This window comes from Canis lupus, chromosome 11 (assembly GCF_003254725.2).
Source record: "Canis lupus dingo isolate Sandy chromosome 11, ASM325472v2, whole genome shotgun sequence".
Taxonomy (NCBI): domain Eukaryota; kingdom Metazoa; phylum Chordata; class Mammalia; order Carnivora; family Canidae; genus Canis; species Canis lupus.
The window spans coordinates 37986074-38010643 of record NC_064253.1 but is presented as its reverse complement, the minus strand read 5'-3'; the positions used below and the strand labels follow the sequence as shown (position 1 = coordinate 38010643).

General features: G+C 40.2%; 1 protein-coding gene across 4 annotated transcripts in view; it reads right to left on the bottom strand.

Annotated features, from left to right (window-relative positions):
• The window catches only part of ADAMTSL1 (ADAMTS like 1), an 873193-nt gene that overhangs the window by 169411 nt on the left and 679212 nt on the right, over window positions 1–24570 (bottom strand). For all 4 annotated transcript variants that reach the window (XM_049116156.1, XM_049116157.1, XM_049116158.1 and 1 more), the window contains 2 exons: window positions 18810–19111; window positions 12925–13054 (listed from right to left, as the gene is read on the bottom strand). In XM_049116156.1, the coding sequence (XP_048972113.1) occupies window positions 12925–13054; window positions 18810–19111 (432 nt within the window). The remainder of the gene's footprint in view (window positions 1–12924; window positions 13055–18809; window positions 19112–24570) is intronic.

Below are 24570 nucleotides of genomic sequence, written 5' to 3'. Positions count from 1 at the left end.
GGGTGCGTAACAGACCACCCGCAGAGATTTTTTTTTAATCCCAGGAAATTTCCCTGGTAAATGCATCAGTGATGTATAAGGTTCGTTTTCTATCATTAGGAACCGCAATTCAACTTCTCAGAGAGCACCCTGGACATATTCAACAATGATCTACAGAGTCCTCCCACATACACTTTTGATTCTAATAAAGGAGAATTCCATATTTGGCATGTGGGCTTTTACCAAGTCCAGGGTATAAATTTCCCTTTTGTTAACTCCTTAAATTGCAAAACAATTTGAGGGTCAGTTCCCAAACTGAGGTTTCTCTGTAATGCTGCTGTCTCTGTGTGCTAAGCAAATCTTCTGATGGCATCTGCACAATAAGCGAGTATTTGGAGGACCGATTGGACAGCGGTGCCCTGAAAACCAACTCTCTGAAATATCTCATATGGCAAGAGATGAAGCAGTGGTTTAAAAGAAGAAATAACAGAGAGTAATAATTTAGTATCTTGTATTTACACAATACCAAGTTGCACAGAACTCAGAGAACTTTGCAAAACTGTCTAATCTAAGGGTTCGTAACCTTGAATTTACAACTGAAAATTGTAATGGGAAATGGCAGGACTATATGAGCCAAACGATACTTCTGTTTTCAAGAGTTCTCCACCACTGCTTGAAGATCCAACACAAATACAATGCCTTATATTCTAGGTCCTTTCTCAGATCTCCTGAGCCATCAAGGCTGTCTGAGGGTAGCATGATACCTAAGAGGACATGGAACTTACAGACGATTAGGCTTCAAGTTGCAGTACTACCCATAGGGACAGTGATTCAATAAAGCTGGTAGTAAATTAATCTGGCCTATTTTAAATAATTGGCTTCATTGCTATTGTATTTTGTGGTTATGGAACATAAATGTATTAGCTCCCTGGTAATTAATTGAGAGCAACTAGAGATACTTTTATAATAGAGAGGAATCAAGCATTTTTAGGCTTATCTGGAAGACTGAAGGGACAGAAAGGCAGGACACAAGATTGCCCCAAAGGCCTTTGAAATACCTGAATTGGGACCTTGGAGGGAGCAGCCAAGTAGTCATGTTTATATCCAAGTACAATTACATGTTTAATTAGAATTTCAGGAAAAAATACTTGAACATCTATTAAGAACAAGAGACTCAGCTCAGAGGTCACCTTTTCTAGGTCCCTTTCCTTGATCTGAATTAGGTAACTCTTATCAATGTTCACAGACAATAACCATTTAATCTCTGCCATGACCATTATGATTGCATAGTAATGATCTGTTTGTATCCTAGCCACCAACAAATGTTAGTGCCTAGCCCCAGGGTCTGTGTCTTAGGTGTGTTTGTTTCTTCAGACCCTACAACACAGCAAGAATTAAACAGATATTTACTGAACTGAGTTGGCTTCTCCCCTAACCAGCAGAAAGTGCCCACTCTCCAGGGGCTAGAGCTTATATAACAAGGTATAATCTGGTATTCTTGGTTTACACTAGGTATCCCCTTGCCTCTGTAACAGAGCTTATCTCTGCATCCTTCAGGAAAAAAGGTGAGAACCCTCATTCTCTAAATATGTACACATATCACCCTCATCCTCCAACCCAAGTACAACTTCTTACAGAGAAAAAAACTCCACAAAAAACATACCTAATACCTGTCACTAATTATTGAGTTCTTAATATGTGCTAAATACTATGCTAAGCACTTAATATACATATCCTCACAACAATTATCCAAGAGTTAAATATACAGTAACTGAAGTTCTGAAAAGTTAAAGCATCTGCCAAGGCCAACGAGTGAGTAAATTGTATGATATTATCTCGGATTTTACACTATCATGTCAATGAGCTTAAAGCTGGAATGAATGACTGGGATCAGTCACTTACACTTCAGGGTGAATTAGCTTAGGTAGTTCTGCTTTCCTAATTCTTAGTTGAGTCGAACTGAATAAATGAGAGGTGGGTGGAAGAAAAAGGGTTAAAAGAACTGAGGCCCTGCACAAGTGGTAGAGAAGAGTCATCTGGGGTTTTGGGTAGTCCAAGGGCAAAGTAATTAGAATTAAGTCTGGGGGAGAGAGAAAAGAGGTGCTAGGAAAGAGTCAGAGAAGACAGTGCTGTAGAAAAGGAGTCAGGGACCAGAGCTGCAGTGAGGAAACAGACGTGTGTGTATGTGCACGAACACACATGTGTAAGAGAGTAATGGTGTTGGTCGTTAACAACATGAACAAACCATCAATTACACATAAACTAACCCAGTGGTTGTTAGTAGCGGCAGAGCAAAAAGGCAAAGCTCTAAGATAGCCACCCAATGGCTTCCAGATTCATGGGCCCAGGCTGCATCTTCCTGGATGACTTAGTATTTCTTCATAAAAATGTTTCTTTGCTTTTTTTGGACCTGAGTGCTTTGCCTAATGACATAGTCTGGATGTTAAGGTATTCACTTTAGGTCTATTCAGTCTCTCTTTTAGCATGGTTCATTTCCTATATATTGGCTTTGATCTGAGAAGCATGTGCCATAATGAATTTTTCACTGTCCCTTAAGCACTGGCGAGTCTACTTCTACCCCAGGCAACTGAGATTATGAGATGAAGGTTATCTGCTGGAGGTAAAGAATGAAGAGCCTGTTAACTTGTTTTGATCTTCACTAGGTTATAAACTTCAGTGGGACTAGAGGACTGGTTCTTTTCACTGTGGTAATTCCCATGCCTAGAAGAGGTAGGGGATGAATGGATGGAGGCATGGAGGGAGGCGTGGTTAAAGGGATGGAGGGGTGGAAGGACAGGATGGAGAATATATAAACATCATTAACAGAGGCAAGGAATGAACCACAAGCTCTTTAGTAATGGCTTTGGAAATAAACAGAGCTTGTTTGAAATCTGAACATGCCACCAGCTAGTTACAGGATCCCTCTTAAGACTCAGTTTCCTCAGGTGTAGTTGGGATAGGAAGAGTAAATCCTCATAAAAATATGAGGAAAATTACATAAAATAATGTATGTAAAGTGATAAACACATTGTGTATTGTAAGCTCCTCAAAATGGAAGCTGTTAGGGAAAGCCTATCTTGCTCAAAGATGGCCTACGAAGGTTAGCAAGGTATGCCCTATACCCTATCTATACCTTGAGTTAGATTTTACTTCTTTCCTTCACTTTTTTTAAAGTTTCTTCCTTCCTCCCTTTCTTTCCTTTCCCACACGTATTTGAGGAGACACTGGTTGGGAATAACATTATTTGTATAAGCTTTCTGATTGCTTCCTGACTCATTAAAGGCTTTTCTGACCATAAGGACACATCTGCTCATTTCCAGTACTCACACCTCCCTTGCCCACAGGTCTTACTTTCTTCACTCATATCATATAGGATATTCACTTTTTAGGAATATTTGGACTCTATCTCCCCTGTTCCCACATCATCGTCATCTTATTATTGCTCTTAGAAAAAACACACCATATTGGATTGGGTGTTAAAGTTAAATGGAATGTCCCAACAACAGCTACCTTTGGTAGGCTTGGTGGAATCCATGAGAACCAGCTGTTCTGATTCTTGTTCCAGAGCTACCTTAGAAACCCAGCAAGGGCTATACAGAAATCTGGCTTGGAGCTAGGTTCTATGTATACCCTCCCCTTTGATCTGCTCTTCTCTAGCTGGTTAAGAAAGTTTAGGAATAAACTGTAACAACTATAAAATAAATACAAAGGCTTTCTTAAATTGTATGGCTTCCTGCATAGGGATCTAAAAGGGATGGAAAACTATTTTTTTGAGTGTCTGTTTCATGAAGTAGGAACTGGCTGAGTTGTTTTACACATATGATCATCTTTACAACCCCTGTCTGTGGTTTGGACAATTATCTTTGTCTTACAGTTAAGGACAAGCCAGCCTTAAAGAGGTTATAGTAGCCAGCCTAATGCCACAAAGCAAATTAGGAGGCCAACAACTGTCTGATCTCAAAAACTTATGATTTCTCCCTTATTCCAGGCAGCCTTCCTCTTCCTGGTGGGGAATACTGAGTTTTGGCATCACCAAGTTTCCTTTTGGTTCTTATCCTGAAATCAAGATCCCATGTGACCAAGATTCCTATTAGGAAAAATATGGTGTCTGATTTAAAAAAAATTATGCTAAGATGATCATGAGCTACCTCTCCCAGAGGCATGTACCAAAGCAAACTATGGCTTTGGTATATAAAACATTATTGATAGTTGAATAAGTATCAGGTTCTACACAGCCAAGGTGAAGGCCCTTTTTGGCTCTTTGAATCACCTGAGGAGCTATCTCTGGCCAGCCAGGAAAGCAGTTATGTCCACCCACTCAGGACCCGCAGTCCATAGCACTGAGTTACAGAGAACACACCACTTTCAGCTGTCCTAGCATGCAGCCTATGGCCTGTGTCCATGTCTGTCTAGGCCTCAAGGACAGTCACTGCACAAGTGAAATAAAAGCTGCATGAGAAAGCAATGAGCATCTTGTGGATCTGGGAGCTCTGTTAATCTAATTCCAATCATTCTAAGCTTCAACGTATCACTAACACAAATATAGAAATTCCTTGAAGCCCTGGTCCTTGAAGACAAAATGATGAAGAAACAAAGGAATGGGAAAATTCAGGTGTTAAGGAAGAACACTGATTCACCACAGGAAAGTTGGCTGGGCTTTGCTCTGTGACAGATCTTTCTGTAACCACGGTAGATAACCTAAGAACTGCCTGATCTTGGGCCAGGGCATGACAAGAATAATGTTTTCAGAAGAATAAACTGTTTTTCAACTATATCCCCCAGGTAATTGGGCACAAACCAGGGCATTCTCTTTTTGGGTCTTTCATTTTTATGTTGCTTAAATATCTTTTTCCTTTTTTAAAAAATATTCCTTTTTTTCTTTATCTGTTTCTTAAGTCTTTTTCCTACTTTGTTTTCCAAGTTTAAGGAACAGAGTAACATAGCAGATTTCTAACACTAAGGTCACAGTAAAGCTCTCCATCTCAAATTGCATATGAGGCCTTCGTTCAAAGTTTCCAAAGAAGGCATCGGGCACACTTAGGCAGCAATAATTCTCATTTCAAAGCATGGGCCAAATTATTGCTTGCCTTTAAATGATTACTTCAGACTTTAGAAACACTGGTTTATAAGAAAAGGCAAAAAAAAAAAAAACTGAAAAAGATTTACTTTGGGAGTCTCCACTCTACTTCTGTTGATTGATTTGTAAGCTGGAAGGTTTGTGAACTGTAAAACTCCAATGTTTCATCACTATATCTACAACAGGGAGCTATCAGGTGGTGATATTTCCATCCTCATGGTCTTACATGCAATGGGATTGATGACTGGTTCAGATACGTCAGCTCTTGGAGCAGTGAAGAATGTGGGAGGATGTTTAGTTTAATAACTCTGTTTAGAAGGGCAACACTTAAAAGTAGCCATGATAAGAAATATGCAATGGCTTCTTCAGGACCATTACCCAGACTCGGCTTCAGGGAACAAAGTGGGTTTTTTTCATCATTGTATCCTCAGCACAATGCCCAGCACAAAATTGGCATTCAGTAAATTTGCTTAATGGAGGATTGAATAAAGAGAAATTCTAGTTATCTTAAAGGGTACTATAAAATTCTAAACCAAGGGATTCCAATATTTTCTACTCTTTTACACATGGACAGATACCACTGAAATATTTTTAAAATGTTCATCATTTTAGTGTTCTACCATCCTGACTGCCAAGTTTCACTGCTCTTGCCTAATTTTTTCTTATGGAAATCTAAGTCTTATTCCCTATAGACTTCTATGGCTCCTTAATTTATGGCTCCTTTATTTAAGGCTAGTTCCCCCCGTTTTATTTATTTATTTATTTATTTATTTTATTTTATTTTATTTTATTTTTGACTAATAGAAGTGTTTTATCTTCAAAACTTAAATTTGACTCAAGGTGTTTTCTTTTTTTTTTTTTTTAAAGATTTATTTATTTATGATAGACATAGAGAGAGAGAGAGGCAGAGACACAGGCAGAGGGAGATGGAGAAGCAGGCTCCATGCACCGGGAGCCCGATGTGGGATTCGATCCCTGGTCTCCAGGATCGTGCCCTGGGCCAAAGGCAGGCGCCAAACCGCTGCGCCACCCAGGGATCCCTCAAGATGTTTTCCTAATAGAACTCATCTTTTGGTTTTGAAGAGCTTCAATTCTGTGGATAATTATCATTACCTTCAAAGAATCATACAATGGGGTGCAAGGACTAGGGATCATCCAGCTGCACCTGTCATTGTTTCCTTCATGATACTCTTGCTTGGGGTGTTATCCTCCTGCCAGGAGGATAGGCTGAGTCCACACCATACTGGGCTGATTGTGAGAGTGCTGAAAATGCTAACCTTTTCCAGGCAAGAGATCATTATTACTTTCAGGGAAAATGTAACACTGTGGATCACATAGAACACACTGTTTTGTGACTCTACAGGAAAAAAGGTGCAGATGCCTATCATAAAATACAAGCTAGCCACCGTTAGCACTTCAGTTCTATTGGGTGAGCAGCCAGTCATTTCTTCCAGCACATCTGACTGTTCTGCTCTACCTGTTTAACTCCCTTCAATGGCTCTCCACTGCCTCTAAGATATAAAGTCCAAACAACTTAACCTAGCCTATTGGGATATCCTGGATCTGGCCCCTGCCTACCCTCTAATACCAGCTTCCACTGTTGCCTTTTCTTCCTGCTCATGCCTTCCTTCTGCCTGCAACATTTCTCTTCTTTCTCCTTCACCTTAGGCAACTCCTACTTATGCCTTACGATTCAGCCCAGGCATCGCCTCCTCCAGGAAGCCTTCCCTCAACCTCAGCTTCCACAGAACCGTGTGCTTGCCTCATTTACAGCAGTTATGGTTTGAAATCTTCCTCTTCCACTAACTGGTCACAGATTTTGTTTTCTCTTCATCTCTGAGGGCCAAATACAAGCAGACTGTCGTATCTGATGGTGTACTTTCATTTGTGACTGAATTGAGATATAAAACATTCTCTGCCTTTTTTTTTTTTTTTTTTTTTTTTTTTTTGTGCAGAAGGTTAACTTCATCAATGGTCTGTATAAGAACTTTCTCAGAGTCCAGGCAGAACTATGTGGTGTAAGGGGCTGTCTAACTATACGGATGTTAAGAAACCAGGGAAATTTCCCTTTCAGGACTTAACTGAAAGGATTTTCCTAAAGCTGATGTTTCTATCTTTTTAGAATGAGTCATTTGTGTTTTCATGTGACATGATGGGAAGGTAGACTTGATCCCTTGATTTTTTTTTTTTTTTTTGCCCCAGATTCATGCAATGACTAAATAAATCTATACACGCAAAAACAATTTCTAATACCATCCAAGCTCACTTCACGGAGGTTGGGGGTTGATGTAACAGGTGATGTGCAAACATGGAAAGGGCTCTCTTCATGAAAAATGGAGATTGAAGCCCTGAGGCAAGCATATATGTGACGTTTATCCTTGTTGATGTCAAAATGCTGCTGGGAATGATTCTGATCACTGGGCCAACACATTCCTGGGGAGAGAAATAAACGAGGCTGCCATTGGGCCAATCAGGTTCAATAGTTAAGAAAAAGGTCTTGGCAGGTTCCTCTATTGTAACTTGTCCATCAATGGAAGAAAAGAGAGACGGTGTAATTATGCATCTGGATTTACCAAGGAGGATGACGATAGTAATAGCATTAACTCTCCAAAGGCGCCTGAATATGGCCCCTAAATCTGGACTCAATTTCTGTGGACGCCAGTGAGCTTTGGTGTGCTTATGCTTGAAGTGCTTAAAAGTTAGCATGGACAGAGCCAAAAGGCAGCATATGGAAACTTTGGGAACACAGCAGAAGATAAACCAATATTTGGAGAGCATGTTGAAACAGTAACCCTTAAAACAAGCTGTCAAAGGGGAAGGTGCCTGCAAAACTTTGAAAGCCCCATCAAATAAATTAAAACGTGGTTGTGTAAAAAGGCAACACCTTCTGCTCTAGCCATTTTAGGCCAATATAAAAGAAAATTAGAAATTGGAAATCATTTGCTGCTAGTACGCATGGATTTTGTTAGTGTATAATAAAATAGGCATTCTGAAGTTTGCTTTTAAAGAGGAGACTCTGTGACCTTTAAGACGTTTTTCTTAACTCTCTCGTCTCAAATAGGGATTCTCAAACTTCTTTTATAGTTCTTGCTGGTTCGAGGTACCACCCTAGGTCTGAGAAAAGAGACTGAGGTTGAGGCGAGGGGCAGAAACCAAGTCCTGTTCCTGGAATTACGGGCTTTTTTTTCCCCCTTCACTGTTTATCTATTCTGCACCACTCAGCTGTTCTCTGTTGCACAGAAATAAAAGTTTAGTTTAAAAAGTATGTTAGAACAAAGCTGCAGAAATTGCCTGGAATTTCCTTCATTTTCAGCCATCTGGCTTTCATTGCTTATTTCTTTCCCCTCCTCCACGTACGTTTACCAAATCTTTTCAACACACACTGGCCAAGCTATCAAATGCTTATAATTAATAACAGTCATGCTCTTTTTTTTTTTTTTAAAGGTAGTGCTTTCTGGCTCTCTTTGGGCTGTTCATGTCATTGCTAGAATAAACCAGGGAGATAGTCAGTAAAACTTAATAAGACCTAGTTAAATAAGAGAGAAAAATCTAATCAAATTTAAGTCCTAAATACAAAAAATTATGTTTTATTTCAAACTAAAAGTATTGCTCACCAAGAAAGGAAAGAGAGGAAAAAGAGAATTTTTCTGAGTTCCCACTATGATCCTATCTTAGAGATGAAGAATCTGAGGATTCAAAAAGGTATATAGCCTCTTAAAGGTCATGTATGTAGCTAATCATAAGAGAGCAGTATCTGAACACAGATCGAAATTTATCTGCTGGATTTTATTTTGGTGGTCTCAAGGATGGGAGAGATTTTTTAGTAGACATTATTAAGTGAAAAATCAAGTTTCCAAGTAATATACATAATATGTTCCAATGGGAAGAAAGCCTATATATGTATATAAATAGATATTCATGTTCATATATGTATATAAATTCACATATATGTATATAAATACATGTTCATATATGTATATAAATTCACAGAAAAAGGTCTGGAAAGGTATATACTAAATCATTAATAGTGGTTTATCTCTGGGGAGCCGAAGGTTCTGGAACTATAGAGTATGGTGGTAAAAAGGGGATATGTGTCTTTCTTCCTTGATTACTTCTGCTGCATTTGACTTTTAAAGAATGAGAATATTCATGTATAATAACTTGCATAATTATAATACTCAGAAAGCTTCCGTATTGGGAAAAGCTTCTGTATTGGGAAAAGCTTCCATATTGGGAAAAGGAGGCCAACCTGATTTTAGTTCCTTTTTGGACATTTCTCCCTTAAACCAGTCTAACTCACCCATGAAGGTGAGCAGGGTGGAGGGGCTTCTCAACACCAATAACTCAGATGGTGGTAAAGGTAACAAAAATAATTTTCCTTCCTTGTAATTATAACCTCTTTGCTATTAACATTGATGCAATATTCTCATCGTCAGCTCACAAGTAAAAATGGTCCTAATTTCTTCTTACCAATTTTAGGCAAGATTGTTAAGGGGGATGTACTACTTTCCGTCTCTCCCAACAATCAAACTACTCCTTGGGTAATGCTAACAATTCACTCAGCCTCCATTATGTCCATTCTTTCCTCTATTAAAGTTTGCTCTCTTACTCTTATCTTGGGGATACTCTGCTATACATGGCTCCTAACATAAAGGATTCCTTATCCTAAGTCTATTTATATATTGAATTGGTATTTAAAGCTTTAAAGTTACAGAAGGGACTCTAATAATAGCCCTTTCAGCATCGTCTTGTGGGTGGAAGAGAGGGGATAGGTGGATGGACAGTAGAGATACACAGCACTGGTGTCTTCCCAGCTATCATTAATACTCGGATCTAAATATTACTCCTTATACATTTGGCCCTGTCTGTTATGCCCATGTATTCAATAAACACTAAGCACCTGCTGTGTGTCAGACATAATGCCAACTGCTAGTTTCATAAGAGAGGAAGATTTGGACACAGAGTTGATAGTGAGGACTTTAAAATATAGTCCTCTTTAATAGACAACTACTATTTTTTTTAAAGTGCCCTCAAAATGCTGGCAGTCCATGCTCATGCCCACTCATGTGCGTGCACGCGCGCACGCACACACACACGTATTGGAACTATAAGAAAACCTCCAGCTTGAGAATACCCTTCTTGCTGTGGATAGCTGGGTGTGAGACTGTATTCATCTAAACCTGGAGAAAGTTGGGCACGTGCTTCTGATACCGGCTCTGCTAGCCACACAGACTAAGTCAGGAGAAGGTAAATTTAATCTCAGAAAGACAGCCCAGATGGGACATGCCCTCCAGGTCTATGGCATTCTCTGATCTGATAACTCTGACCACACATAGAGGAAAAGTGGTTCCCTAACCTCCATAGCACTGACAACTGCCTGGGAAAGCTACTTATCTTAACCAGCAGCCACCTCTCAGTGACATAAACCCGGTGAACAAGACTAGAAACATCATTTCTGCATGTCCCAGAGAAAAATGCTACTGTGTTTTGAACACATGGACATCAGTGCAGGCCAAGAGTCCATCAGAGGATACTCTAAAATGTGCAGGGATCACTGATCTGTGCACAAGAAGAATTAAAGATTTAAATGAAACTGAACAGAAGGTGCTCGGGAAAACAACACGCTATTATGTCCCTACCAGACCCATTTTCTCTTCCATGTACGTCTATACCTCTTTTCCGAATGAGAGATTGTTTTCCCCCGACAACATTTTGAAATATCTCATGGGAGATGCATCTCCGTTCATTTCTCCCTTTTTAAGATGAAAATTTGACTTCGGCCCTTTAACACAAGATGAAGAGTGTGAGTCATCTCAGGCCACTGTCTGTTGGCCCTCTCTGTCGTTTTCATTAGCCTCAGTCTTTAAACACTCAACTATGGCTGGTTGGCCCCAAAGCCCCTGGCTGTGCCCTGTAAGAGAGGTCTTGCCTGTCAGTCTGACAATTGGCTGGTAGAAGATCAAAGTACTAAGTTTATCTGGAGCAAATGCAATAAAGTTAAGCCTAACAAGAGTCCTTGTCTGGGAGTCAATATAAAGGTCACAGAGCAAATTAAGCTCATCTAATTTAACCGTGCTCCGTACTTTGAGGATGGGAAGTAACACCTTGTGTCCTATCCCTTCTGCTGCCCGGGGAGGATCGTGTTTAGTGGCTGCAAATCCCACAAGATCTTCAGCTGGGCCCGGGTGCTGACTCCTCAGCCCATCACAGCATTTGGATGTCATTACAGCCCTGGAATGTGGTTAGACACTTAGGCTTGTTTTTAAAGTGACGGTAAATAAGTGGAACAGAAATGACATCAATTACCAGCCCACAGCAGTAGCTGTCCAGTGCGTCTGCCTATAGACTAACAAAGAGTCACGGGATATTTGAGCAGGATGTAGTGACCTCAGATATAGCCTGTTCGTTTTGTAGATGTGGAAACAAAAAGGGCAGACATTTTCCCAATGCCACACAGCTCGTGGGTGACAAAGCTAAGATGAGAACCTCTGGACTTCCTAGCCAAGGCCCTTACAGGCTGTCCATGCCAAAACTACTCTGCTTTTTCCAATTTGGAAAGAATGTAGTCAAATAGAAAGGGTTAATATCCCTTGCCTGTGCAGTTAGGTTTGCCCAACTGGAGAACTGTGAGGTTAGGTTGGAGATGTGTGACTAGGTCGAACAGGGAGAGGAAAGAGGTCTTTCAGGATTTAATGCACTGAATCTAGCTCTTTCTGGGTCTAGCCCTTGAATCTATTTTATTGACTGCTCCTCTTATGGGTGGGGTGCTGCTCCAAGCAATGGCTGACTGCTTTTCTGGTTGCTGTGGAGAAGATGGCACCAGTGGCCTCCTCACTTTTGTGTTGGAAAAGGGATTGCCAGGTCCCCCATTTAGATCACTATATGAGACATCTCTGTGACCAGAAGAAGTGTCACTATAAGCTTGTGCCCTGATATGACCTATAGTCTGGACCCTTTAAGTTCCAAAGGAAGGCATTTTGCTGAGAAATAAGTCAAGCTGTATCCGCAAATTATCGTCGATTCCTGAAGGCAACACAGTGCTTCTTCCATGTTACTTTGTAGGAAGAGAAGAAATATTGTTCTGAAAAAGCATTCCTCTTTATAGCTAGGATATGACCTTATCTTAGAACATTCTTCATCCCATCAGCAGACCTGAAAATCTGGCTTTGGTTCTTTAAACATCTCTCTTTGAAACCAGAATCATTGATAAAATGGTTTAGCTTCCACAGAGATTTGTTCCAAAGAAGTATCTGCAGGCAAGTCTCTCAAGACACCATAAAATTGTGTGGACTAAACCAGTGATTGGATTGATTAAGACTCAAGGTTGGGTAAAAATGAGACCCAGGCAGGACCGAACAATGAAATGCTTCAATTGATTTTATGCATGTGGAATGACACACATATACTCCAGAGCATGCTATAATGAATCTGCATGCTGTGTGCATACAGATTTCACAGTGGATCAATTATACCACCCAGTCACTTCAGTTTCTTATACTCTGTAATCCATTACTATGGTGTGAGGGTTTGGGACCCAGGCTAAAAATGGCAGAGATCCTGAAGTCTGTGGTTGCTTCAAGTTCCCTTCAGGAGACAACGGCAGTGCAGCACGAGCACATTCCCGTCATGCCATGCGGCTCATTCCAGTGCATAGAGTCTTCTGGACTCTGAGCATGACCACTGGGCTGGAATTCCAAAGTCCTGGTTTCAATTAAATTTAAGTGGATTTGACTAAAAGTTTTAACTGATGCTAATTGGTTTTCAAAACACTGGGTTTTGAACAATAAGCATTCTGGTCTTGCCCACGGACAGATGCACCCTACTCTGAACATGCTCCTGGGTAGCAGGGCAGGCACTGTGCCCCTTACCTGGCGGGGCAGGGATCCAAACTGCAGGATTTGAGGAGCCGTGGGGGCCGGCGGCTGGTCACACACAGGTTCTCATCAGCAGGCTCCCGTGTCTGTTTGTTCAGGCAGCTCACCACAGCCTCCTGGACACCTGCGTACAAATCACACTGTCAGGCCAGAGTGGGCGTGTGTGCAGTGATGAAGTGTAGACAAGGCAGCTGGTGGGAGGCCTCTGTGAATGGTAGGACTCTGGCTGCATGTCAGAGATTGCAGCTTAAAGCCCAGGGCTGCCCATCTTGTCAAGCATCGCTCCATCAGAGAGTAAGGACTCATGAGCTTGTGCCTCTATAAACATGTCTCTTGAGGAGGGCAACCTCCTTAATGGGAAAGCTTGCACCAGTACTGATGAAAAGCTTCAAAAAATGCCACCAAAGTTATAGAGCTGCCAAAGTTGAAATGTGATAATTTAATGCAGGAGAGCAGAGTGACAAGAAAAAATGTCCCTAAGACCTTCACATGTAATATTTTAATCAACTGGCTATTGCTGTATTTGGAAGGGAGGCCAAGAGCTGTGTTTTAATATCTAATATTCTGTAAACTGCTGTTCTCCTGGGGCCTCACACTGGGGACTCCAATCTTTGCTGGTTTCCTTTTGATTCTAGTTCATTTCTTTAGTGACCTGGACAGCTTTGGAAGTTGGAACAGAGAAAGAGAACAAGGTGCACAATGACTAAACCCATGAAATGCAATCTTTTCTACATCTATGGGAAACAATGTTCCCAATGACACTGGCATGTCTCTGACTCGGAGCTAAGAAAACAGGAGTTTGAGCAGTGATTGGCATAGAGTTACTGGCTAGTCTTTCAAGATGGTGTGCAGGACCCCTTATGGAAATCTTCATGGAGCAAGGGAACATTTAGCTTGGTACAGTAATGACCAGAAATTTCATTCTGGTGCCCACAGTCAAAATGAGAGTTGAAATCTATGAGTTGTACATCATGAGCCAGGTGTCAATGCTAAGAGCATGACATGCACCATGCAATTCTCTCCACAACTCCATGAGGTAAGGACTATTTTTATACTGTTTTACAGATAAGGAAACTGAGGCTTAGAAAGCTGGGAAGACTTGCTAAGGTTATGTAGTTGATCAATGGTAGGCAGTTCCTAGACATTTATCTGGGATAATTTCAGCAGAGTCAGTGTAAGGAAGAGGCAAGATAAAAAAAAAAAAAAAAAAAAGAAGAGGCAAGACAACATGTTCTTAATATTCTGCTTTCAGTCATACATAGCTGTGTATATAAAGATATGTGAAACTAAATATATCTATCTGTAGTTAAATATTTGTATATGGTTTTGGCAAAGTATGTCACAACTCACATAGTTTTATATATAAATTTACATTTTCTTGTTCTTATTTCTGTCTTGCTTTATCAATTAGTACCTAATACAGTACCATTGCCTCACACTCACTAGCCTTGCTGCTTCACACTTCCCATCTTCTCCACATTTCTTCAAGGAATTATGACTCCAGTCAATGGTCTAATGCTTCCTAAGGTGATAGGAGACTGACTGAGGTCATTCAGCAAGACCACCATTTAAAAAGTGACATTTTAGAACCAGAATCTGAATCACCTTTATTTCTTCCCAGAAGTCCGATGAATCAAACATTTTAAAAAATCAGTCACAGTATTTACCTTGAGGCCATGAGGTAAATTTTCTTTTTTCCAATCTTTGTATGAGCTTTGAAATGTAATTTAAATCTATCCTGGCCAGTTCAGGGTGGAGCATTTGCGATTTATACTAGACATTTAGGCTGTCCCATCATATTCTGTAATGCTGGTGACAGGGTGTTGCTCTCTTGGTTGCAGCTGGGATGAGCCATTTGAAATTTATGGTATGATGATATAGCAAAACATTTCACAAGAAATTGTTGAAATCATCACTGATACTTCCCTCTGGAATAGTCTGGCATTATTAAGGTAATGACGACAAGGTGCTGGATGAAGCTAACTCTTCCATACAAAACCTAGAGCTGTGGTTATATTAGAAATTAGGTTTTTAGTTCATTTGCCTACCTGGTAATATTCAAGAGATTGTAAATGTTGCTCTAAAATAAAGTATATATATATATATATATTTTTTTTTTTCCAGCTACGGAACATTTTATGAAACTGAGTCAATGATGTCAGCAGGGAGTGATCATAGGCCTTGTCACCTGTCCTACTTGAAAATGCTTCAGGTGTGGGGATGTGTAGGGGATGTACTCTGTTTCTAGTTTGTGACTTCCTAGTTTGTAGAACTTAGGTTCTTCTAAGACTGCAAAGGACAAGTGTTGCAAGGGCTTGCATTTCTGAAAGGATATCAGTATAGTCCTCTCTTAGATATGTGGAATACCAATTTATATTACCCCAAGCCAATAAATCCTCGCCTAAGATAAAAATCACCTTCGAGGTGGGTAAGTACCAAGATTAATGAGCATTCCAGAGTCACTAAATCTGAATCTAACATTATAAAACAAAATACTAGGCCTCTGACACCATGTTAAATGGCCATTGCCATAGGGGCCAGTTGCCTAGGCATTCTTAGGAGGGGCCTGGGGTGCTGAGGGAAAGTAAGGACAGAGCTCTGTCATAATTAAGGAGTATCTGGGACCAGCCCTGTGGTCAACACACAATACATTTTTGTGGCATGATGAACAAAATGCCTTAAGGGCAGGGCATTCTAAGCATCGTGCTGTTTAGGCCAGAGGAGGTAGTAGAGGCATGCCTGGGGTAAGGAACATGGAGGGAGGGAGCTGCCCTGTAATGGGAGTGTGGGAAGTTGCAGGAGGGAGGGCATGTGAAGACCTCACCTGTGAGATCACAGCATACTTGGCCCAGCGGTGTGGGGCCAGGATGTGAGAAGTTAGCTCATCAAGTGCGTGCTATTTCCAAACAGGCTAGTATATGCACTTAGAGGACATTTTAAACCAACACGGAACACATGTTTAAGTACAGTACTTCACAATTTTGCGTTTTCCTTTCTTGACAGAAGCAAAGGCAGGGGAGCGGCAGGTAGAAGACTTCACCTTTCATTCTTGCTGAAATAAATTTCAAGTTTTCCTTCAGCTCTATTTTAATGTTGATTTTACCATCTAGGAGTTCAACATAGTAAAGCTGTTCAGGTTCAAAGCCACTCTCCTCGACCACACCTATTAGCTGCTCACATACGGGGAAATTAAAATATAACAAGGAGATGATAGTGGGATTCAGGGCACATATCTGAGCAGGTTAGGCTCAATCTTCCAGAAAAAGGGATTTTCAGTGTTTATATCTGCCAGAATAGCATAATTGTTACATGATATTTGATGACAGCTTGGGGAAACACAGCCACCAACTATAGCCTAAATTACTAACTAGTTCCTTCTGGTTGCTACCTCTGCTAGGTGAAAGGTTACTTCTGTGTCTATCCAGTTTCTGCTCTTGAGATAGAGAAGACAATGAAATTAGCTTGACCAGGCTTACAATCCAAAATTGATTTAAAGTCTATCTGTTAATCCTGCATGTTTTTGGTTGGTTTCAGCAAGAATGATTAAAAATATATATAACCTTGTAGGTTGTATTTTGGTGAAAGATCAAAGTTGGTAATACAATGTTACTGCCAAACACTGACTTCAAAATATACATGTCCCACACAGTGAAATGATTTTTTTAGTGCATATGGGCATCATATGGACCATATAACCCAAGCATATTTTCACCACTTTGGAATTTTCAACTCTAACATTTTAGGTGTAAATATATTACCTTGGCACAGTTACATAAGTGTAGGTAAGTGTGCACAGTTGTCGACAGTTAAAGCCATAAGACATTTCAGTAACTTTACCCTGCCTTGGATATAAAGGATGTACAATTTATGTTGTACAAAGATGCTCAGTTCCTACAGGCAGAGATCAATTGTATATCAAATGTCCAAATCTTATTTCCAAATTAGTTATCTTCTGAAAACATTTGAAATGAAAAACATTCCACATGCTCTCTACGCTTTGAGTTTTATACCTCTGGTTGATCAGCAGAGTGTTTAGAATCTCAAAGATAAAGGTATCTGGTTATTTATTATTCCACGACTGTGTCTAGTTTTTCCATCTGCTCATAGAGTTCCAGGTTTGACTTGTAACTGAGAACCATAACTGAGAGACCACAAGTCAATTTTTTTTCCAAAGCACATTCATTTCAGACTAGAGATAATGATCATTCCATTCAGGTGATTGTGGAATTTGGGGATAAACACACACCATCTGAACTCTTGAGTTCCTCATTATATTGGAAAGAAGCCACTGTGGCAATCGGCTGTGGTCCTCCTACCTAACTTCTCAGCTCCTGCCCTGGCTCAGAGATCATCAAAGCTTATTTAACAGTCTCCCTTCGTAAGCATGGAAGAAAAGATGTCCTCAGTGGGCCTGGAGAACCCCTCAAGAACAGAGATTAGCTGAGTTCCAGGAAACTCTTCCAGAATCAGATGGAAAGATTTAGGTTTTAAAAATAACAGGGCCCTCCATTAAAACACTTAAGAATTTCATGGTTTGAAACTGGAAGACTTAGAAACAAACAAGAACCTCAAGGTCAAAACTATTACATGCTTGCTAAAAGATCTGATGGAGAAAAGGGATTCTTTGCTAGTATGTGCTTGTTTCACTATTCATCCCTTTTCAAGTGCTTGTGAACATTTGGGGCACATGTACTTGCACATTCTCTGTAATGACCAAAGACGCCTTTTTAAAAGTTTCCAAAATGTCATGGTTCAAAAAACAGTTTTGGAAAGTAATTTTAATATACTTTTTAAAAAATAACAGTTGAGAAACTTTGCTGGCAATGCAGAACCTTAATGTAGCAAAAGGGGTTACTGATAATCAGTGAGAGGGGTCTGGCAGGAAATTAGCCAGCATTTCCCCACCTATCAAAACCTCTCTTGGGAGTGGATGTGGGAGGCAGTGGCATTATGAACCTGATGTATTTTTTTAGAGTGTAAGAAGGATCATAATCTTAAAGAATTTATTGTTGACTTAGATGCCTTCCTCTTCCCGTATGACCCCTTTATAACACCTGAAATAAAGAATCACTGAGTCTATTGTGATCACCGTGGAATATCCCTAAAGAACCAGGATAATGTACATGGACACATTTATCATTAGTTAAATGATATTCGTGAGGGGAAAGCCTCAGGAATTCTCTAAGTGCTTAAAGAAGTGTCATGCGCTGGAAAGACTCTAGACAGGCGAACAGATCAATAGCAGGCCTAATCGCAGCTGCCCCTCACTAGCTGTGTGATTTCAAGTCACTCAGCTTCTTTAGATCTTCGTTTTCTCATCTGTGAAATGGCAGTGGGGTCAGACTTTAAAGTCCTGTCCGGTTCCAGGTGACCACAGTATTAAGTGCCCTTTGTAGACCCTTTTTTGCTTTGTAAAGGGATATTGCTTTGGGAAATCAGCTGAGTAAATCAGGGGGACTCTAACCTATTCTGGGGAAGAGCAGAATGTTTTGTCATCTTGGGCCTTGGTCCATACCACATGCACTGAAGCAAGGAGATAAATAAAACTGAATGTCGAGAGCACTGCCAGGTCAGTGTCAACTGGGTTCTCAGTCAGATGCACCAGGATACATTGCAAAACATCAGAATGACAAGTGAAAGTAAAAGCATGAGTTGTGTTGGCCACTCACAGCTGACAGCCTGAGCGCCACGCGAGCCCAAAGGGAAATACATCTGGGTTTCATTCCGTGTGCTTTACATTTAGAAGGGCTTCCTCCCCTCCGCCCCCTGCTTATCATTCCTGGGCTAGAGGCAGTCACGTGACACAGTCTCCTGCAGGGAGAGGTTATAGGAAAAGGACAAGAAGATGGAGGGGATCTGGGCCAGAGCCCCCTTCTTACCTCCTCCACACGACTCGGAGCACTTGGTGAAGCCCTCATATTCCCAGTCATACAGCTCGTCGAAGTCCTGTAGGCCACCGAAGAGGCCATCTGTCTCTTCTGGGGTCAACTCAGGAACTTCCCCATGGCATGGTCCTGCATAACAGGCACGCTGGGAGGCTGGCTTGGGCCCTTCACATTCGTCAACAGGCAGGTCAGCCACGGACTGGGAGAAAGGCAGGAGCACTTGACACCTCACCATTCGCACCTGGGTCCCCACACCACAGGTAACCGTACAGGCCGACCAGGCTTCTGGGATGAACCTGCAGTCAGCAAGCAAGCAAGAGGACAGGATGAGAAGCCCCAGGCAGGAGACCGTGGGGGCTGTGGGGGGCTGCATCCCACCTGTCCCTGTCGCCACTGCCCAGCGCTGTCCTGGGATGTGCTCAGGGCTCTGACACCCTGTCCCGCGATGGGTGCTTCTGTTTAGTTCATGAGCTCGTTTGCCATAGTTTCTGGATTGGTTTTTTTGGGTCATATGAACTCCCAGCTGTAAGACATTCCAGCCACAGACCACCTGCTCTCTCCCTGCTTTGCACCCACAGTGGTAGCTCTTCAAAGCAGGAAATCGGTGGTTTCTTCTCTCTCTCTCTCTTCTCTCTCTCTCTCTCTCTCTCTAAATCCCAGCACTTGTGCCTTCCACAAGATGCTGGCTATTCTTACAGCAGACTAATACTGATCCTAAAAACTATCACAAAATAAGCCCTTGGAGATATTTAAGGAAGGTTTTTTAAAAAAAATTTTTTTTTGGTCTGGATCTCATATTCTGTAACTTTCTTTTGCTTTTCTGTTCAATGTGCTTCCCAAGATTTATTTATATATAGAAAGAGGTTCTTTTTTTGTAAGTTTCCAAGAATGGAGCAGAGTCTTGTTCCTCACACATTCTTTGAATTAGTCTGGACTACAATACTTTTTATATCGTAGAGAAAAGCTGTGCTACAAATTTAAATCCACAGACGTGTCACAGTAAACAAGAAATTCTGCATTCAATTCAAGTTTGTTCAACAGCTTCCTCTCCCCCAACCCCTCAGAGGAGCCACACTAGTGAGAATTTGATTTTCTTCTGAGTTTTCTCTATAATACAGGGCAATATCCAAATTCCAAAAAAAGACTTTCTCTCTCACTAATCTACAATGGCTTTGACTGCAATGACCTTGAGAGAGACCTAGGGAGAAAAGCCCAAGAGGAAACCACTAAGATTTTCAAAAAGTTAGTATAATAATCTGGAAAAAGAACTTTGGAATAAAACGTTTTTATTTTTCCATGATCCTACTGCTTTCTCACAGAGACTCGTGCTGAGGAGGCATGCAAACCTGGTCTCCTAACCTTGACTTTGGCAGAAAACGAAAGAACTGATAAGATTATGGCATTAAATCTTAGCAAGTGCAAATGGTTCATATCTAGTTTAGGGAAATAGAAATTCTAGCAGGAAACCCTATCCAAGTTTTCAAATTGGAAGGATCATAACAAAGATGTTGCCTGAGCCTGGGCTGTGCATGGAGCTGGCCAAGAGAGCCAGACTCCTCCAACCCCCAACAGCTCACGGTGTCGAAGGCCTGGAAGAGCCATCCCCTAGGAGAGAATGAAGGTCACATACAACCTTGTCAGGAAGGTGGATGAGGGAGGAAGAGCCATCCAGAATTATTCCCAAGACATTCTCATTACAATGTTACCTCCCTCTCTTGTTTTTGAATTCTTGATCTATCTTCTGGCACCCAGAGAACTTGGGGGGAAAATAGTATCCTAAAAAACTAAAAAGTCTCCCTCTCTTTAAATAATGCCACCTGTAGGAGCTTTTTATAAATATAAAAGCCAACTCTGCCATCAAAATAATTTTAACCCTCTTATTACACATTCACATATACCTGTCTGTCTGGCTCCTGGAAGAAGAACAGTGAAAAATACACAAACACTGAATGCTACAATCCAGGTGTAGACATAAAGGAAAATGCATATTAAACTATTTTGTGTGTAAGAAAAACCCAAAAGCAAAGGAAAAGTCAGCCAACCTTGATGATAGTGTGTGAATAATGTTTCTTATTTAGTAATGTAGGAATGAATTTTATTTTCAAATAAAAAAGTGACAAGATCTCAAGAAGCACTGCACCCTATTAGCTTTACCTACGCTGGGAAAGTTTCTGTCACCCCCTAATAGCTATCTTCAGAGACCATTATGAGTCAACGAGGATCACCTAGCTTTTTCTGTAAAAGGCCAGATAGAAAATATTTTTGATTTTGTGGGTCATTTCTGGGTCTTTGTTGCTGCAACGACTCTTGCCAACGTGCTGTGAATGCAGTCATAGGCAATATGTATGGAAATGGGTGTGGTTGTGTTCCAATAAAACTTTATTTATTAAAAAAAAGGAGGGAGGAGGCATGCAAACCTAGTCTTGGAACCTGGTTTTTGTTTGTTTGTTTGTTTGTTTGTTTGTTTTAATAAAAAAACCTGGAGGGAGGTTGGTAGGAGAAAGGTATGAATTCGGCCTGTGGACTGTAGTTTCCCAAGTCCTGCTCTAGGACCTTTAGTGGAGATACCAAGCACACTAAGATTCATAAATGATCTTTAAACTTAAGTCTTGGTTTCTCTCTTTTCCACATATATAAGTTTCTAAGAATGAAAAGCAGTTAAATTGATTTATGTTTTATCTTCCAAAGTGAGTTCAAATGAAATTTAGAATCTAAATGATCTACAAACCAAACCCTCTGCTCTCCTTGCCTATCATGTCAATCACTTTGCATTTGGTCTCATTCCAGGATCAGGAAGATAATATACCAAAAGCACACAAAGTAGAAAGGGCACATTTCTGGAGCCTCATGAACCCATTGCAATGCTTGAACCTTATTTTGAAGCAGCATCTAAATGAAAATAAACGTGTGCGTGTGTGGGGCATACACACATGCATTTGTCTGTTTTTTATTATCTGGACCTTTAGGGTTAATAGCAAAAACAATAAACATCTATTTTATGTCTCCCAAGTGAGAGTCTTATCAAATGTCAAATAGCCTTTCTGGCTTATCTTTCAACCCACTATCCTTAGGTCTTCATCAAGTTCACACCAATTAAAAATGATTTGGCTTTTAAGCAGTGCTGTCTTTTGGCAGGCATCTTAATTTCTCTAGTGCATACACTGTATGATATAATAAATTCCCTCTTGTTGAAGGCAGGAGATCATATTTCAAAAGAAAAATATCTAATAGAGCAAATGGCCAAGTGAATAATAACTGTGTTTCATGCAAAACTTTCCCCCACATCCCTAGATCTCCCAACATTGTGTTTACTATCTTGAGCTTACTGGCCACAAGTGGGAAGAAGCAAGGTCGGTTAGAGGGCAGGCGACTGAGCCAGGAGGTCTCAGTGGAAGGTTTAGGAGACTTGGTTTGATTAGTACTTGCCGAGCTGGAATCCTTAAAGTAGGACCTTTAAGATGGAGTCAGTAGGTTTTTTTTTTTTTTTTTTAAACAAAGTCATTTTGATGTACAAGTGTTTCATGAAAAAAGCTCTTGTTCTTGAAGTTTAATTTGGGTACTTTTAAATTTCTTTTTGTTAGCAGCACTGTTGTGGGGTGAATGCAGAATCGCTGGATACGTGAGCTCTTGCTGAGATAGGCTCTAACTTCAGAGAAGATCGATAGCATTTCTGCATTCAGTTTTCCCATCTCCAGGAAATTAAAAAAGAAACCTGGCAAATAGATGATTTATGCTTCTGTATGGTCTTCAATTTGCAAGCTTAATCGTTCATGTTTCATTAACAAAAGGCTTACCCTTTAATTGGAGTTATTATCATAGTCCCTTTTATGAAACAGAAAACAGTGATAATCAAATTCACTTGTAAAATCCCAATGTGGTTTAGTTTATATGTGGTTATTATGAAGTCAGAGCATGGACCAAAATAATAAAAACTATCACTTTATTAATGTAGTGCTAAACAGAAACCATCCACTCTTGGTTAATTAATCTCGTGTCACTGCAGATCATAGCCAGCGTTCAGCTCCAGTTTTATGCACATGTGGTCTTTTGACTAAGTTGTTTTTTGTTTTCTTTTAAGTAGGCTCCACACCCAACATAGGGCTTGAACTCACAACCCCAAGATGAAGAGTTGTGTGCTGTACCAAGTAAGCCAGCCAACCACCCCTAGGATTTTTAACTTTATCTTTTCTCTTCTTAGTTTCCTCTCCTCTCTCATATACATGTTTGTTTGTTTAAAAAAATCATTGGGATTCTTCAAAATAAGAATAGCTTTATAGGAGTGTTATCGTAATGCTTCTACCAGCCTCACCTCATTCTCTAGTTTCAAAATGCAAACTAAAACTTGCAGGAAATCACATGAGAAATACTTAATTTTGGTTTTGTTTTCGATCTTACTAAATTTTAGTGAGATGTCTGATAGGCTTTGTGGATTTCTTTGCCGTCTTTCTTTTGGTGTATGCTTGCACATGAGAGTGGTGATACAATTTCAGGGTGAGGAGAGAAGGTGGAATGAACTGAATAGTATAGGCAAAAATCATAAAAGGTGTAACAGTGACCCAAGAGGCTAGTGGGCACCCTGTCCAGTGCATCCTTCCTAGTTATTGCAGTCTCTCATTGACTGGGAGCTATTTTACCACTCTACAAATGACAGAAAATGGATAATGCAAATGATTCTTGCCCACAGAAATGCAGATTAATTGTGGCTAATGGAATGCAATTGAGTGCTGTCCTGTGGACAGACCTATTTTACATCTACTTGTAGATCCATTCCTGCATCTTATTTGCCTAAATATGTATGGTTCTTCGAAATCTCCTTTGAATTGGTCATAACATTTTCCTGATACCCTCATTAATTAATGAGGTAGATGAAATCTTGGACAGAGGTTCAATTTATATATGCACGAGAATCATGGTTTTTCCCTTTCTGAAATTGTATCATTTAACTAGTGGCCACAGAAGGATCTGGAAAATAGTATATTAGAAAAATAAAATACAGTATAAATAATTCTACCCTAAATTAACCGGAGAGTCTTTTACATAAATATATCATTTGGGAGCAAAAAAAGTCACCATACTTTATTGATAAAGATGTTGTTATTCTACATTGCCTCATCTATTTTGAATGCAATCTTCTTTTCTTTATCCTTTTTCTTTAGTTTTGAAAAGTTGGTTCTCCTCCTGGTTCTGAGCAATCCTTGAGACATTAATGGAGTAAGATCTTTAGGAGAAGGTGCAGTTTCCTAAATCAAAGCTTGGCATTTTGACATCTGAACTGAAGAGGTATTTAGAAATGAGAGCGAAAGAAATTGCTGTTGGGTGGGACAAAAACTTGGAAAGTAGAACAGGAGACACCTTCTTTCATCCTTCTCAATTTTATATGAGATCAAAAGACCTCATGTAAACTTCTTTAGTATTTAGTGTCTCTCAAAAAAGTAAAAGATTTTTTTCAAAACCCTCCCAAATAAGTAAACAAACAAAAACCTTTGGAACACTACAAAGGGAAGGTGACTCTTTAATGAATCACTTTAGGGATTTTAGAATTAACTGTAAAGCCCATGACACCAAGACAACTTTCAAAATGATTCTTTAAAAATATAGCTAGGGCAATAAAGTTTTGGGAGAACACTTATCCAAAATAGGCCTCTCCATTCACTTAGAACCACACCTAAATCATTCCAAATAAATAACAATCTAACTTATTGTGAAAGATCTTTAGTCAAGGATACTTGACCTAAATATGGAATTATGAAAATAT